Consider the following 18,372-nt stretch of genomic DNA (forward strand, 5'->3'; position numbering starts at 1 on the left):
ACTTTAACACCCATCCTAACAGTCACACTGGCTCTAATCCAGGGGTGGGCAAACTACGGCCCGGGGGCCACATCTGGCCCGCCAAGCATTTGAATTCAGCCCGCCAGTTGCTTCCAAAGTATTTAATTTAAATGTGTAACATACATTTAACAGTCAATCTGAGACAACCTTTTGATATTGTAAGTAGTTTTTCACATGCAGCAATCCAGGCAACTACCTCACCCATGGTGCCAAACAAACACAAGTCAACAAATATGTGACACACAACCGAATGTCTGTCTGGGAAGTAAAAAAGGAGGGACGTTCACATTCTCTGTAATAGTCATATTGTACTGTATATCACACATCCTTTATTTATGTACACTGCAGATGTCTAATTCAGTAAGAAACAAAAAAGTAAAATTTAGTTATTTGATGTGGTCTGAGGGCTAAAGTGCTCCTGAAAAAAAAATGGACACAAGCACATTGACCAAATTGTATGACATTTTTACAGATAAAATATGACATATAATTCCAGTTGGACTGTTAGAATTATAACACACTAGTGTGTGTGTATCAAATATATAGTCTGGCCCCCTGGCCAATTTTGTTAACTCAATGTGGCCCACTAGTCAAAAAATTTTGCCAACCCCTGCTAATCCCTGCCACTGAGCACCTGTGTCTTCCTTATCTACTCTGTGCCTGGCTGACTGCTAGTGATGCCCACAGGTGTGCAAGTAACCCTGGTAACTAAGTGCCTCACCAAGACACACACACAGAATACAGCATAAATCTAAAATTGGCTACAACGAGATACATTTAATAACTTATGGTACTTCTCACAGTGCCCATAAAATATGCTGGTCAATATGGCAGCCATTTGGGAAAGGCAGAGCTTCTATGTCAGGCCTCCCTCAGAAAACATAATACAGTTGGTGTCTCCCTTACTCCCTGAAAAATTGATTCTGGAGCATATTTAGTGGAATTTTGCCTTTAAAAAAATAATTATTTTAAATAATTCAGTTTAGCAGGTTTGAACAATATTTTACCTTTATTTTCTCAATCTGCTGCACCTCCGCTGAAATATTTTGGATCACTGCAATGGGAGGTCCAACTCACACTTTGAAAATTGCTGTTCTATTTCATTGGACAATAAATCACGTCACTGGAAAGCCCATGATTTCTTCCCCAGAGCACAAGAGGTTTTATTCTTACAGTGTTTTGCATTTGAAATAAGGGCATGAAACTCTTGTGCCTTGCAGAGGACAAAAATGCATTGCTGGGTTTCAGAAGGTTAATAATTCATATTTTTTTCTGCTTTGTGAATACTGTCACTACTACTAGATACAGCTGGTGTCTTAATTTGCTTATATAGTCTCAGGATTGTGGGAGTGCAAGGGAAACAAGTAAATCTAATATGGTCAATTACATAGTGGACAAAGACAAAATAATTGTATGTATGTGTAATAGCTGCAACGAGTAGACATGATGACGTCATGGCTGTCTGGCTCGCCCGCGCAAGTGGGAGGTGCGCGAGGACGCGACAGAGGAAGAAAAAAAAAAAAAAAACCTCCAACCATCAACGCGCTGATGGTGCGGGGTCACGAACTATGACCTTTAACTGTAGGAAAACAAAACAATTATTTTATAAAATAGCTGAGAGCCCCAATTCTTCGTTCGACCACTCTTGGAGGTAAGTGTCTGCCTGCAATAGAAAAAGCATAGAAAGCCCGGGGATATAGTGCTTGATAAATGAGCGAAGCTAATCTCCCGGCTTCTACGTTAGCTTGCCGATGCTGGGCTTCATTCCTGACGGTCTCTGCTAGCTCGCCAATGACAGTGGAAGGCATTTGCTACTCTGCATTGAACTAACGTGATGTATTAACACGTCGCTTCAGTGCGAGGCCACTCGAATGCATGTTCGCTGCAGCCCTGGTTGTGTTATGCTAGCTTGGAGAGCTAACTGTAGACGAACTCGACCTCTTTACCTTTGCCTTCCCGGGCACAGGAATTGGGGGGGAAATGTCTTGGGACCTTTACACCTAATCAGCGATTTGAGTTCCTACCAACAGTAATCGTTTACGCATTGGGAATGAAAAAATTGACATGTACTGTACTCATCATATATAGTTACCTCCTGTGTTATTGGCTGATAGCCAAATTCTCCATTTTGTTCTGTTGTGATTCGCAGTGTGGTAAGGCAATTTTGATAGACCACTGTTGGACCAATCACTAAGGCGCTTGTAGCTAGAGGCCCCACCCCTATTCGTATGGTTTGTGATGCTGCTATTTATTTGTATAACAACTTCCAGTTAACACTCAATGTACCTGCATACTTTTGTGATTACTGGTACATTAAATTCAAATACCAGTGGTATTGTTCATTCTTTGTCATAAAAAATACACTTCTGTCCAACCTGACCCCTCAAAGGGAATGTAAATTTGACTGATTACAGAATTCTGCTGAAGACACAGCATCTCATAAAAGTGAGCCCACACCTCAAATTTCAGCAACCATTATATTATATCTTCTCAAGGGACAATACTATACATGAATATACATATGAAACTGTATATAATTAATCAGTGAGTGTATAGCTAGTAGTATAGCATTATACAGGTGTATCTCAATAAATGATTATCGGGCAGAAGTTATTTGATTTCAGGAGTTTATTTCGGATTAAGAGACCAGTTGAAGGCTCTGGAGTTTTTGTAATTTATTTGCCAATGAGCGTGGGAACCAGTAGTTTAAAATATTGAACTTTTTGACCATTTTTCTAATTTCTTGACATGTTGGATTTGGGAGTTTATTAGCTCAACGATATAATAATCAATATTATTTAGAAACACATTTTTTAAATATTTTGCTCTGTGTGTAATAAATCTATAGATTTAATGCTTATTGTTCTCTGGATATACGGTTTTATCATTAGAATTTTCCCAGATTTGTCATCGATTCCAGATTTGAATGCCAGTTTTGATGTACAGATGGAAAATGGTTTGTGGCAAACCCAGATCACCATTTCATTAATACATGAAATCAGAAATAGATTTCATTTTCATTTAATCTCGTTATTATACACCTATATGGGGGATTAATTATGTACCTTGCATTGTTCCATACAGTCCTCACTAATGACCTTACATCACCATGACGGCCAGCCTGAATCTGCTCTCTCAGCAGAAAACAGACTTTGAGCACAAGGCAGAGGTGAGCATGGCTTCTTGTACTGATTGTTTCATGTAATTATTTATTGTATAGTTTTATATTTAAACTTTGGTGGTGTTTCAGTGAGACTAGCTTCAATAATCCCACAGTCTGCAAGAGAATGCATGAAACTGTTTTTGTATTTTATGCTTTATCACAATCAAGAGTGTTAAAATGTCTTTCACATTGTAGGTGTCATTGTCTCCCATTGTTGGTGATGAGTCAGTCACCTCAGCACTTTCAGGTTGGTTCTCTTGAGGCTTCAGCAACATCACAACAGATACAGGTAACGTCACACGGTAATACCGTAGCTTATTTCGTTATCCACCTTCAGAATTTTTTATCCACTGTCGTACTCTCCATTATCAGATTGTAACTGAGCAGAAGACAGGTCAGAAGATTCAGATCGTGACAGTCATGAACCCTTCTAGTGCTCCCAAGCAGCGATTTATTTTGACCACAGCTGATCGCTCCGGGGCAGGCAAGGTTATTCTGACCTCTCCAAACAACCACAACACTAAGCAGCTCATCTTTACCTCTGCAGACAGCCTGATGCCAGGAAGGATACAGGTGAAGTTTCCTCCATAAACTCGTCTTACATGAGAATAATATGTTAGTAATGATGTTACTGTCAAGAATCTGATTCTTCTTTTTGAGGATCAGTGATAATGATGTGGCATTCCTGAACTACCACTTTTGCAACAACCCAGTTCAAACTTTCCCATTTTTTTCTTTGAGCAGTGAGATTCCTGTCCAAAACAAGTCCGTAAGGGCTGAGCTACTGCTGGGGCTTGTGGTGATTGCTTGCATGTATGATGTTTTACAGCACACTGCTATTGCTAAAGTAACTCAGCTTCAATCAATCAGATGGCACAAAGATTCTCAGCATCCAATGTGGTTATGTCCATTTTCTAGTGATCGAGTTGGAAAATGTCTTCAAATACCCCTCCCTAGTATTGACATTGCATCATGACAAAGCTCAACATTAATAGCTGTATATCGTTCCCCTCAGATTGTCACAGATCCATTGTCAATGGAGCAGTTACTTGGGCAATCTGGCGATTTGAATCGGGCACAGACAGTGGAGTACTGTGTGGTGTGTGGAGACAAGGCTTCAGGTGCACTAATGTCATTTTTAATTCATATTGCTGACGTCCATATCTCTTGTTCAAGAATGTGTTGCACACACACAAAGTCAATCTCACTCACCAGGGCGTCACTATGGAGCTATGAGTTGTGAGGGCTGCAAAGGTTTCTTCAAGCGGAGTGTGAGGAAAAACCTGACCTACAGCTGTCGCAGTAAGCAGGACTGCGTTATCAACAAGCACCACCGGAACCGCTGCCAGTTCTGTCGGTTGAAGAAATGCCTTGACATGGGAATGAAGACTGAGTGTGAGTCCGCCACTCTCAAAATACAAGTCAGGTTTGTTTAGATCAGTATTATTAAGAGAGGGAAAAATTTCCAATCATCTCTGAGGGACAGGGAAAGTGAGGAGGAATTGTCAGCCTTTCCTTGAATAAAATGGAAGCCTTTGTTTGTGATGCAGCTCATAAACTAAAAAATCCTTAAAGGGATAGTTTGGATTTTTTGACATGAAGTTGTATGACATCCCCATCACCAGTGTAGTGCATCAACAGTGACTTACTTCCCACTTCATCCCGTGAGCCGAATTCTGGTCGGATTTTGGTGATGAGGAACATAGTTCCGGTTAGTTGGTGGACCACCTAAGTAAACACTTTGGCTTCTCAAAACAATATGCGTCCAAAAGAGTAATACATTTGCATCACAAAAATGCCTCCTCGAAAAAGATCAACCTCACAATCGCTCAGCGTTACTTTCTCTCTTCTGTCGTATCACTGCGTGCTGTTGCCTGTCCATTGTTGTGAAAGTGTTCCACAGTGTTTACATGCGCAGATGAAGACGTGAGAAGTTGCTGCCGACGCCGCTGTGACGCGAGACTGTCGCGTCTTCATCCGCTGTGGAACACATACACAACCATGGACAGGCAAAAGTGCTTAGCGATACAACGGAAGAGAGGAAGTAACGTTGAGTGATTGTGAGGTCTGATTTTTTTCAAGGAGGCATTTTTGTGATGCAAATGTATTACTCTTTGGAACGCATATTGTTTTGAGAAGCCAAACTCTTCACTTAAGTGACCCCAGCATCTAAACGGATCTACGTTCCTCATCACCGAAATCCAACCAGAACTGGGCTCATGGGACGAAGTGGGGGGTAAGTCACTGTTGATGCACTACACTGGTGATGGGGATGTCATACAACTTCATGTCAAAAAATCCGAACTATCCCTTTAAAAACAATTGCCGTCATTTAAAAATGAAATACATTTTTGGTGCAGCTCAATTTTATTATGACAAATTAAATGTTCTGTTTTTTTGTCCTCAGCTGTTCAAAGTGAAAGGAAGCCTGTTGAGATTGTGCCCAGAGAGAAACATATCAACTGTGCTGCCTCCACCCAGAAGATCTACATCCGTAAGGATATTAACAGTCCACTCATCGCCACGCCAACATTCATCTCAGACACAGAGACAAATGACTCCAGGTTGGTTAGTTGGAACCTGACTTCACAATGGGCCTCTATAGGTTCATTTGTATTTGTTGATGTGGTAAGAATGCTGCATGTCATATGCAGATCAAGCCTGCTGGACCAGGGTATGCTGGTTAATATTCAGCAGCCTGTCATGCAGAGTGATGGAACGGTGCTGTTGGCGACTGACTCAAAGGTACAGCTCTTGTGTTTTTGTTATTTGTTGTGTTATTCATTTGCAAGGATATGAAATGTGCATTGCAAATTCCTCCACTGTCAGGGTGGAGTTTGTTGTTGATATGCTGGATTAGTAAATACTTTTTATTATAAATATTTTTATTTTTATATAATAAGATTATATATTTTATATAACAACATTAATTTTAAGAAAAATACAATGAAAGAATATGGCTTGTCGAACAACCTTACTTTTATTTAATCGTGTCACAAAACAATTCAAGTGCATTTTTAAATGGTTATTGTTTTGTTTATTAAACAATATTACAGTCAACATTTTTGAGATCAAATAAACCACTGTTATGATAATATAAAATCATAATAATGCAATATTTCCTTTAATCGATTGATCCTCGATTTCGGTGATGAGGAACGTAGATCCGTTTAGATGCTGGGGTCACTTAAGTGAAGAGTTTGGCTTCTCAAAACAATATGCGTTCCAAAGAGTAATACATTTGCATCACAAAAATGCCTCCTTGAAAAAAATCAGACCTCACAATCACTCAACGTTACTTCCTCTCTTCCGTTGTATCGCTACGCACTTTTGCCTGTCCATTGTTGTGTATGTGTTCCATGCTTTCATCAGCACAAGACTGGACTACTGCAACGCACTTTACGTTGGCCTCAGTCAGACCTCAATATCGCGTCTGCAGTTGGTCCAGAACGCTGCTGCCCGGTTTTTAACAAACACGCCCAGACGTGAGCACATCACCCCGGTGCTGTCATCACTCCACTGGCTTCCAGTTCGTTTTAGAATCGATTTTAAAATTTTAGTATTTGTTTTTAATGCCATTAACGGCCTTGCTCCGTCGTACTTGTCGGAGCTTTTAACTATCCGCAATCACGGCAGGGCCCTGCGTTCCTCAGGACAGCTTCTGTTAGAAGTCCCACGGGCAAAATACAAACAGTGGGGCGAAAGCTGTTTCTCCGTCACTGCTCCCAGACTGTGGAACAAACTGCCCACTGACATTCGCACCACTACTGAAGTCGGCCTTTTTAAATCGAAATTGAAAACTCATTTTTTTAGACAGGCGTTCAACACCGACTAGGGCGGTCTTGTATTTTATGCATTTTTAGTTCTTGTTGACTCCCATTTGATGTACTTTTAAAGGCTTTTAGCACTCTGCAGCACTGAAGCATTTTCTTATAGAGTTTTTATTCTGTGTTTACTTTGTGTTCATGTTTTATGCTGTGTTCTTATGTTTTGTCTTATTGTAAAGCACTTTGGGAGCTCGTGGGCTATTGTAAAGCGCTATATAAATAAACTTTGATTGATTGATTGATTGAATATGTCATCTTTCACTCTGTAAAGTTGCGGAATTGGCGTTTGTGACATGTATTTTCTCACAGGAAATTCGTACTGTCTGTCAAATGCTGGCTTTTCCATAGAGGTGTCAGCTTTGATAGTTCCAGCTTGTAGTTGAACAATGTCAGCTGATTGTTTTTGTCTTATCCACTTGTACTTGTCTATTTACGTCAGGGCTGTCCAGCTGTCCTTTGATATTTATAATAAAAATCTGTGTTTTTATTAGTTATTAGTATCAAGATTTTCGCTTTTTCTAGTCACATTATGCCTTTCCACTTTTACTGGGTTTTTGTTTATTTTATTTCTGCAATGATACTATGCATGTTTTGCCAGCAAGGCAAGGTGTTGCCAGGTGATGGAGGAGTGTGTCCATGCTCTGCCTTGTTGGCTCTGTTGCTGGTCAGGGGTTGGATTGCATTGTGGAGGGGTTTATGCAGCTTTCAAACCTGCATTGCATTGCACGGCAGTACGAAGGTGGCGCTCTGCTCCAGTTCGCCTGCACAGCGGATATGTCACCTTTGTTAACCGCATGCATTTAATTACCGAATAAATGCATGACGTAAGAAAACTGTCTTTCACTTTTAATGCGCACCTCTACTTGCTAAATGTAGCGACTATGTTGCTAAGTTGTAAACACGGATTTTGTAAATAGAAATACTCAGTAATTAAGAGTACAGACAAGTCAGAATATGTGTGCGTTTTGATCTGACATATCTTAAGTAAATTTACTCAAACGTAGAATTACTACAGCTTCTGCCTGGACATTAACACTAATGCTGTTGCTCAACCGATGGAAAAAAAACAGCCACACGTTAACGCATTCAATCCCATTTTTCAAAATTCAACCCCTTCGCTACCGGACATTTTAGACAATTTTGGCTGATTTTTCAAGAGACACAAAATATTGTATTCTATGGCTATATAAAAATGGAACCTACCAAAAGAAAGATTAGACTCGAGTCTTTCATCAGAAAAAAAAGTTTGTTTCTACCTTTTTCCATTCTTTAGTAATCAGCAGTAGAACATAGGTAAATTTCAGGAAAATATCACTTCCCAACAAAAACAAGGGCGAAAAACAGCTTTTTGTGAAGATACATTTCAAGCATAACTTTCGCTTTGACACAAATTTTTCACTTTTGTGACAGATATCTGCACCACAAAATAAGCAACACAAAAAAGGGCACAAAAAAAGGGATAGCTTTTAAATCTCATCATGTTTTAATCTTGCAAGATCTTGTGACGCAACTAATGAGAATACAATAATGGAACTATATACATTAATTTTACTTCCTTCTTGAGACCAGGCCAGTCTGCCTTGCATTTGCCACAAAACAAACTGAACTGTCTTGTTTTATTTGTCGTTAGATGGAGTCCAGCCATGGAGACTTGGGGACGCTGGCAAATGTGGTGACATCACTGGCCAACCTGAGTGACTCATTGAAGCAGAATTTGAAAAATGGAGATTCATCAGACTGCCAATATGTGGAGAATAACACTACAGAAATAACACGGTCAGTCCTTTCAGCAATGCACAGAGATGCCAGGGCTTTCATGATTACACTTGTTATTAGGAACCTCCTCAAGGGGGCCCATAGCGGATTTTTTTTGGTAGTGTGCAAAATCCGACAGTACTAACTAGTATGCCAATGTGCGGCCTTCTTTGATGTAGAATAATCTTGTGCACAGTGCCTTCGACACCCTGGCCAAAGTGCTCAATCCACTCGAAGCAGTTGTGACTGATAAGTGTGTTAGCGGAACAGCCTTTCAACTCATTGGCCGAGACCAGGAGACAACAATCATTGAGGTTGAAGGGCCGCTGCTCACAGACGGCCATGTCAGCTTTCAGGTGGGATCATACATCTCAGCAGTATTTGCATTAAAATGATTTCTATGGAAAAGTAACTGAGGTCCCCTTATGTGTTTCCTTGCCGTAATATGGATACTGTTGTCTTTACGTCTTACGTTTAGCTGACCATGCCCAGTCCCATGCCTGAGTACTTGAATGTACACTACATATGTGAATCGGCCTCCAGGCTTCTCTTCCTCTCCATGCACTGGGCACGCTCCATCCCTGCCTTCTCAGCTCTAGGGTGAGAATGTACACAGTGCACTATTAGGTCAAAACACAACACAAGCAGCAATGGTATGAGTCATCACGCTCTATTCCATTGTCATGTCTCCGTCTTAGTCAGGAAGCAAACACCAGTTTGGTGCGAGCCTGCTGGAATGAGCTGTTCACACTGGGTCTTGCTCAGTGTGCTCATGTGATGAAGCTGTCCACCATCCTGGCTGCCATCGTCAGCCACCTTCAGAGCAGCATCCAGGATGGTATGGACCACCGACCTCTTCATCTCACAGTAGGGCACACACGCAAAAAACATCATTTGTAGTTGCTTCCTTCCAAGCTATGCCCAAATCACAGAAATATGTCAAAGAAGAAAGAACATGGGGACAAAGCAAGAAAGAACATGGGTTGTAATCATCCTAATACATTTCTCATTAATCTACTTAATTGCAGTGTCATAGATGATGGACAGAGGTATCACATTCTCATGCCTTTTTAAAACTATATGATATTCTCTCTCTCTGGCCTAGCTAAGTAAAGTTGAAGAAGTTTCATACAATTTTTTTTTTGCAGACAAGATGTCAGGGGAGAGAGTGAAGCAAGTGATGGACCACATCTGGAAGTTCCAGGAGTTCTGCAACAGCATGACGAGGTTGGAGACAGATAGCTACGAGTACGCCTACCTGAAGGCCATTGTATTGTTCAGTCCTGGTGAGTTGCTATTTCTCATTACGGCTGTCAATAGCCAAATGGTGCAGATTTGAATACAAAAAAACGATATTAATATTACGGCCTATCAGATCACCCAGGTATGGACTGCAGTGGGCAAGTGGAAAAATTTCAAGAGAAAGCCATGATGGAGCTGCAGGACTATGTACAGAAGACCTATCCAGAGGACACCTACAGGTACAGAGGACCTTTACACCTTTAGGAGTTCACGAAAGTCAGCTTTTTTTATAGAATTGCAAGTTGTAAAAACTGCTGTCTGTGTGCATCTCTAGGTTGACTCGTATCCTGACTCGTCTGCCAGCTCTGCGCCTCATGAACTCCAACATCACAGAGGAGCTCTTCTTCACTGGCTTAATTGGTAACGTTTCCATTGACAGCATCATTCCCTACATCCTCAAGATGGAGACGGCTGAGTACAACAGCCAGGACATTGACCCCACAGAGTGACACCTCCTGTCTTGTGAAACAAGACAAGAAATGGCCACTTTAGATACTCTGTTCCCTCCATGATTGTTTTTTTTGTTGAAGCCCTGATGAGCATCCTGCAGTGGCCTCTTGTTTTCTGTACTCACTATTCACAAATCCCTCTCAATGTTTCTACACATCAAAACTAATTCCATTTCAACCCTCAGACTTTTAGTTTGGTCTTATTGTGTTATTCTTTCGCAATAATGACATACATGCCTCATTCAAAATGAGTTTATGAAATATGATATTTAAATTTCCCCCATCCCTGCATTTTAAATGTACTTTATCATTTGTGTGGTACAAACTGGTATGCAATACCTGGTCCTGTGCTTTTTTTGTAACATTACAGTATGTAATAAGGAATAGAAATATGCATTGCAATGCCTTTATTAATGTGTTTTTCCTTACTTTGAATACATGGAACTAACAACTGGAAGGAGAACATCCATCAGGTACTCAAATCTAGTCAATGTAACAGCAGCAGACCTCAGTCTTTAAGTGTAAGTAAAGTGCTTTAATGGCTCATTTACATGATTAGTTAATGTATTTATTCCATATTGTAGTTCTAGCTTTCTCTCACACATTAAGCCAAATGAGCAGATTAGATTGTCTATTTGTATTTTTTTATTTCTGGATTAAAGTTAAGATATTTTGGTTGTTTTTATGTTATTTGTGGCCTACCTTGAATACGTTGATGATATCCTGTGGAACGACCTCATCACTTTTCCCTTTATGACAATCATTTGTTTATTCCCGAGCCCATCAGTGTCGCTGTCTTTCTTATTTATCAGAAGCATTTATTTGTTTCTTTTACCAAGTATTACATACATAATTTTGTTTTAAAATGGTTTACTTATGTGTAGCTATGCTACTGCTTTTGTGCTTGTGTTTAAATTTATACCGTGTTTATTCACATCTATTCTGACTAAATTGAACCTTTGTGGGTTTTTTTATGTTTTCTGAAAGCTACAATTTGTTCTGAACAACTGTGCTTGTTGCATACTAAGTGTACTTAAAACAATTTTGGGCAGGTTTCCCTAATTTTAAGAGTAACGGAAAAGATTTCCTAGGAAACAAGGCTGTAGTGCATTGTCCTGAGGACTTTATGCAGCAGCTTCCTGCTTGTATAATGATTTAGAAAATGTATCCATGAATGAGAATGAGTTAAATGAGTTTGAAATGTGGAATATGTTCATTGTAATTTGGGTTTAAAACCCATTACGACTGTTTGTAAAAATGTATGTGGAAAGTTAACTTTGTACATGTAATTTCATTAAGATGAGTGCATGTTTGTTTTTAAGCAATTTTCTAATGTTCTTGCAGTCTGCCCTATTAATCAACATTTTTATAGTGCATTGCCGTGCATGAAGAAGTGGCTTATTGCATTTTATTAAATGCTGTATAAAAAAAAAAGTTCATTAAGTGTTGTGGCTTTAACATATTACAATGATCACCTCCACTTTTGAACATATTTGAAACAATTTTTTTCATCTTTGTGGTTTGACTATTCCAGGGTTAACAGTTTCTACAATGTATGTTCTGATTTTGTGCTCATGTGTTAGTTCAAACTCAGTCATTGTTTGACCTACATTGATTGCAACCTTACATGTCTACCTCACAGATGAAAATGGAATCCAAATGTATTAACGAACTCCTGTATTAACATTCCAGTCTCTGAGGCTGGCTTCGTCAAAGCCACACATATGAATGAAATAAAATATTATACATTAAATTTGCCTGTCACATTTATAGTTCATTTTCATTTTTACACTATTAATGCAGTAATCAATGCACCAGCTCTGGATTTGCTTAACATATCTATTTTAATTGAACAATTTTAATTAACAGAGAATTGAACACTGAAGGCTTAAAAAGTTACTCAGAAGAGTGGATGAAAAAGATATTACATATTTATTTTACATATTACATATTTGCATACCTACAGTTGGTAATACATATTATCTGGCTATGATATGGTACATTTAAATTTGAAATTAATGCAAAAATAAATAAATATAGCAGGCGTTTCAAGAGATCAAGTGTCACGAGATCTCACAAGATTTCTCATTTGGAGAAAAGCTGTCTGCGTGAGAAACAAGGCAGCCAGAAGCCAATCAGACTGAACTATGGCATTGTTACTATGAATGATAATATACGTAATATGGAAGCGGCAGTGTGGAAGGTATTATTGAAACCGCACATTGCTTAACGCACACTAAAGACCTTGCAATCCAACCCAGCGTCAGCGAGTGAAGTGTGGCTGTCTTTCCCTCTGAGTTGAACAGCCGCCGCCGTCTTAATGTCCAAGCAGAAGCTCTACATTTGATCAAAGGTTCTTAAGATTTGTCAGGTCAAAACACGTAGATGTTCACATTTGTCTGCACTTTTAATCAACGAGTGATTCTATTTCATAACGGTTCTATTTCATAACAACTTAATGACATCTCCTGCGTACAAAAGATCCATGTTGACAATTTAGTCACATGGTCGTTATATTTAGCGAGTAGGGGTGAGCGTTAAGTCAGGAAGTGTTTCTTGCATCATGCTTTTATTCGCTAATTAAATATAAGCAGTCAACAAAGGTAGTGGAGCTTCACCTCTGATTGTACACGCTGTAAGTATTGCTGTGCAAAAGCTGCGTGAACAAGCGCCTAATTTGCACAGGGGATACGGGGGTCATGACCCCCGCGAAAATCAGATCCAGCCAATATAACCCCTAAATATAATCACATCATTCCGATTTCATAAAAATATACATTATCTTGTATTAATATATCATGTTGATTTTCTTCATGGAGACAGCAGAATCGCAGAAAAATGAAAAGAACACTAAAAGGCAGACACACAACAATTTTTCATGGTTGCTCGACACCTAAACCTGTTTCACTCTAGTCCGTTACTTCCTGAACCATAAAGAGTGGACGGTTAGAGCAGTACACTTGCTCACTTGAACTTTATTCCAGAGCCATGCATGCTGTCACAGAGGATGTGGAATTATGTGATGATATTGCCACAGTAACAGAGTTGAGCAAGAAGCAGGAAGTAGTGAATCAGCTGCAGGAAAACAAAAGGCAAAGCCAACAACTTTTTGCAGGTATGTTGCTGAACAGAAAGCTGATCGACTTCCAAATTGACTGTGGAGCCACCTGCAATGTTATGCCTATACAACTGCTGAATCCTGACACACAGCTAGAACCTACAGAGAAGGTGCTGCTCATGTACAACAAGAGTAGACTTTGGCCACTGGAAAAGTGCAAAGTCAAAATCAGAAATCCACGTAACAACAAATTGTACAGGTTGGAATTTCAAGTGGTGGACCAGAAAGGCAATCTTCCTTTAATTGGCAGGAAGGCTTGTGAAGCAATGAAGCTAATTAAAGTGCAATATGACAACATTCTGGCTGTGGACAGTATTGTGAAGGAATGCTGTGCAGAAAGAGACAGATGCAATGTAAACATAACATTGGCAGAGATTAAAGCGGAATATGAGGATGTCTTCGAGGTTGTGGGGTGTCTCGAAGGGGAGTACCACCCGGAAGTGGATACGAGTGTATCCCCTGTGAAACTGCCTGAACGCAGAGTGCCAGTTGCTCTGTTAACACCACTCAAAGCAGAACTTGGAGAACTACAGAAGAATGGAATTATTGCACCAGTGAAATGCTGGATAAGACTGGATAAGCAGCATGGTGACGGTGACCAAGCCCAATGGAAAACCAAGAATCTTCATAGATCCTAAACTGCTGAACAGTGTGCTGAAAAGAAGCCATTTTCCTCTACCTACCATTGATGACATACTTCCAGAACTCTCAAAAGTGAAGGTGTTCACGGTTTGTGATGTCAAGCATGGGTTTTGGCACGTTAAGCTGAGTGAAGTGTCAAGTTACATCACAACTTTTGCAACCCCATTTGGCCGGTTCCGTTGGCTCAGGATGCCAATGGGAATCAGTCCGGCTCCGGAAGTGTTCCAGCGTAAACTCATGCAGGCATTTGAGGGGTTGAGAGGTGTGTACATTATTGCTGATGATGTGCTTATCACTGGGGAAGGTGTAACAAAGACAGAGGCTGACAGAGACCATGATGCTAACTTGAGGTGTTTCCTAGCTAGATGCAGGGAGAAAAACATTAGACTAAATGCTGACAAGTTTAAACTCAGGCCACAGTCTGTGCCTTACATTGGTCATCTGTTGACGTCAGAAGGCCTCCAGATTGACCCAGAGAAAGTGCGGGCGATTAGTGAGTTGCCCAGACCGACTGATATTAAAGGTGTTCAGAGGCTTGTAGGTATGGTGAACTACCTGTCCAAATTCTTCGATCCTATCGGATGACTGTGAGGTGTTGAGACAGCTTACACACAGAGACAATATGTGGGAATGGACAGATGTGCAAGAGAGAGCATTTCAGAGGCTAAAAGATAAAATAACAAAGGCACCTGTGTTGAAGTACTATGACCAGGGTGTAGAACTTACACTACAGTGTAATACGTCAGACACAGGCCTTGGGGCTGCTCTGACTCAGAATGGCAGTCCTGTAGCATTTAGTAGTCGAGCTCTCACTCCTACTGAAAGAGGCTATGCACAGATTGAGAAGGAATGTTTGGCAATAATTTTTGGAATGGGAAAATTCCACCAATATACTTACGGCAGAAAGGTGACAGTGCAGAGTGATCACAAGCCACTGGAGAACATACTCAGAAAGCCACTGCTTAGTGCACCTAAGAGGTTGCAAAGGATGCTTCTAAGGCTGCAAAGATATGACATGACTGTAGTTTATGTGCCAGGGAAAGAAATGTTATTGGCAGATACATTGAGCAGAGCATATTTGCAAGACAGCACAAAAGGTGATGTGGAGGCAGAGATTGAGACTGTAAACATGGTCAATTACTTGCCTATATCTACGGAGAGGGTAGCGTCCATTAGAGAGGCCACTAGAGAGGACACTAAACTGCAGAAAGTCATAGGCTTTATTCTGTCAGGATGGTCGCAGAGTAAACATGACAAAACCTAATAAAAAAAAAAGAAAAAGTCCTGACCAAAACTAGGTAAATACCCGTATTGTTAAGTTAGGTGATGATTTGTGACTGGAGTTGTAAAGCAAGTTGTTCGATTGCCAGTATCCTGTGAGGTGAAGCCAGAGGGTGTCAGGGATGTACTGTGAAGGACCAATGTTAGTTTTGCCGACTTTGCTCCAATCCACAGTGTTGGATAGCGTGTTATAGTTTAACTACATTTCTCGGTTGAGTGATCATAACATCGCTGTCAGGAGTGAAGGTATTTTACTGATCAAACGTGATAGGCTACACAGAAGCTACTTTTAACCAGGTATTTTTACATTTTAAATGCAGCAGAGTTACCACGGTAACCATGGTGATGACAGACGCTCCTTCAAGTGACATTACGTACCAGTCCTGCCTCCTGCTGCAGCAGGGCGGCTGGGGAGCACGCAGCGAGTGACAGTGACAGAGAAGGCGAGAGAAGTGTAGAGCGACTTCATGTCGTGAATGTTGACAAGCTTCGGGAAATTCCTGAATGCATTTCCTTAAATTCTGCTTTGACGTCACTTGTCATTTTTAATCTTACCATTTAACATTAACTCAACTTTTGAGTTAAGAATGTGATTGCTGAACAGGTGACCAAAGAGAAGGAAATGACCAAGGAGGCACAGCCTAATCACAGTAAAAGTGTAACAGTATATTTCTAATACATCCATTTTCTATGCCGCTTCTCCTCATTAGGGTCGCGGGGGTATGCTGGAGCCTTTGGGCGACAGTCGGGGTACACCCTGGACTGGTCGCCAGCCAATCGCAGGGCACATATAGACAAACAATCATTCACACTCACATTCATACCTATGGACAATTTAGAGTCACCAATTAACCTAACATGCATGTTTTTGGAATGTGGGAGGAAACCGGAGTACCCGGAGAAAACCGACGCACGCACGGGGAGAACATGCAAACTCCACACAGAAATGCCCAACGGAGATTCAAACCCAGGTCTTCCCCATCTCCTGACTGTGACTGCGTGGCCAACATGCTAACCACTAGACCACCGTGCAGCCCTATTTCTAATACAGGCATGCCAAATTACCCTGACTCCTTTTAAAAAAGTAATGATTCAATAAATAATAAACAGGGAAAGACTTTAACCCCCCCCCCCCCATGGTAGACCCAAAGTTACGCCCTTGTGCATGAACCCCACCGCAAAGCAACCCAACCCCTGACCAGCGAGCGACAGATCCAAAAAGGCAGAGCTTGGACACACTCCACCATCGCCTGGCGACACCTCGCCTTCCTGGCAACACATGCAATGGGTGCATGGGTCTTTGGCTGGAGTCAGCTCCTGGAGAGTTCTGAAAACAACAATGGGCGGTGATCATTATCCAGTGGCGTGTTATGTAGGAGAGAAAGTGGAAGGAAGGCAAGGCTGTGGACTTGGAGTACTGAAAAGGCTGACCCGAGTAAGTTCCAAAGACTATGTGACAAGAAGATAGTCACATTGGACAAGGCAGAGAGTGTGAATGAGCATAACAGTCAGCTAACGCAAACAATCATCGCAGCAGCAGAAAAATCTAGAAGCTGGTACCACGGTGGACAGAGGAGTGATGTCAGGCTGTAAAACAAAGGAACAGGGCATTCAGATTGCTTAAAAGAACTCACAACATATTTAATTCTGTATCAAAACGCTCAAGCAGCGGTGAGAAGAGCAGTAAAGCAGGCAAAAAGAGAGATGGAGGAAATTCTGCAGTTGAACTGAAAGAAGAACACCAGCAGGAGAGATATGGGGAATGATCAGGAGAACGGGAGGGCAGGAGAGAGTGGGAATATCATGTTATGATAGGCGAGGAAAAAAACAGCGGTGACAGATAAAGAGAAGGCAGAAATAAGTCAACACCTTTGCAAAGATACACAGCTCAGAAAACTTGTCCGAAGAAGCTAAAAACAACAAGTGGAAAAACATTAAGTCAACATGCAGGAGTGTTAGACAGGAGGAGAGGCGATAAAAGCACTTTGGATGAGCCATTTACACTGGAAGACATGCTGAGGGTTATTAACAGAGCCGAGCCAACTACTCCAGGGAAGGCTCAAGTAAGCTACAGTATGCTGAAGCACTTGGGGGAAAAACTCTCAAGGGACTGTTAGAGCTCTATAATAAAGTGTGGGAAGAGCGTCGAGTGTGGAAAGAGGCAGTGGTCATTCCAATAAGGAAGTCAGGAAAAGATCCAGTAAAACCATCAAGCTACAGCCCAATAGCACTGACATCAAATATATGCAAAATATGGAAAGAATGATAACAGAAAAGTTAACCTACCGGGTGGAGAAAGCAGACTAGATAGCAAACTAGCAGAGTGGCTTTAGGAGGGGGAGGAACACAATGGACCCAATAATGCGCCTGGAAATAGAAATAAGGAAGGCCCAAGCAAGCAGTGTTTTTTGATGTTGAAAAGGCGATATGATGTGGAAGAAAGGTCTGCCGCGAGTAGGAGTAGTAGGAGAGCTAAAAGAGCTAAAAGAAGTGGGAATTGGGTCTGTCTGTCATGTCAACATAATATGTGGTGGGGGGAGTGTGATCAGTCCGCTGCTATTCAGTTTGAGCATTAATGACGTGCTCTCAAAACTGCAAGTACTGTAGATGCAGACAGGTTCCTGTTTGCTGATGACGGAGCCTTGTGGAAAAAGGGCAGATACATCGAGCATCAGATAAGTAAACTTCAAGGAGCTAACGATCAAGTGACTGAGTGGGGATATGACTGGGGATGTACATTTTCAACAGAAAAAAACAAAACGGTGTTCTTTACTAGGAAAAAAGCCCCATGGAGACTAAAGAGCCCAAGAGTTG

At 41.0% G+C, this 18,372-nt stretch overlaps 1 protein-coding gene across 2 annotated transcripts; it reads left to right on the forward strand.

Moving 5' to 3' along the window:
• Nucleotides 1-1,508: 1,508 nt before the first annotated feature.
• On the forward strand, nucleotides 1,509-12,256 carry nr2c2 (nuclear receptor subfamily 2, group C, member 2). Of its 2 annotated transcripts, XM_054795073.1 has the most exons (15): nucleotides 1,509-1,672; nucleotides 3,106-3,190; nucleotides 3,380-3,473; nucleotides 3,557-3,757; nucleotides 4,200-4,305; nucleotides 4,400-4,579; nucleotides 5,592-5,748; nucleotides 5,839-5,929; nucleotides 8,642-8,787; nucleotides 8,963-9,122; nucleotides 9,245-9,366; nucleotides 9,465-9,604; nucleotides 9,915-10,052; nucleotides 10,142-10,247; nucleotides 10,343-12,256. In XM_054795073.1, exons 3-15 carry the CDS (start codon nucleotides 3,405-3,407, stop codon nucleotides 10,515-10,517), a joined length of 1,791 nt encoding a protein of 596 aa, XP_054651048.1. In that variant the 5' UTR covers nucleotides 1,509-1,672; nucleotides 3,106-3,190; nucleotides 3,380-3,404; the 3' UTR covers nucleotides 10,518-12,256. The 2 variants fall into 2 exon arrangements, with proteins under 2 accessions (XP_054651048.1, XP_054651058.1); XM_054795083.1 differs by lacking the exon at nucleotides 1,509-1,672 and having other exon boundaries at nucleotides 3,131-3,191; nucleotides 3,382-3,473.
• The last annotated feature ends 6,116 nt before the right edge of the window (nucleotides 12,257-18,372 follow it).

The sequence above is a fragment of the Dunckerocampus dactyliophorus genome, chromosome 1 (genome assembly GCF_027744805.1).
Source record: "Dunckerocampus dactyliophorus isolate RoL2022-P2 chromosome 1, RoL_Ddac_1.1, whole genome shotgun sequence".
NCBI lineage: Eukaryota > Metazoa > Chordata > Actinopteri > Syngnathiformes > Syngnathidae > Dunckerocampus > Dunckerocampus dactyliophorus.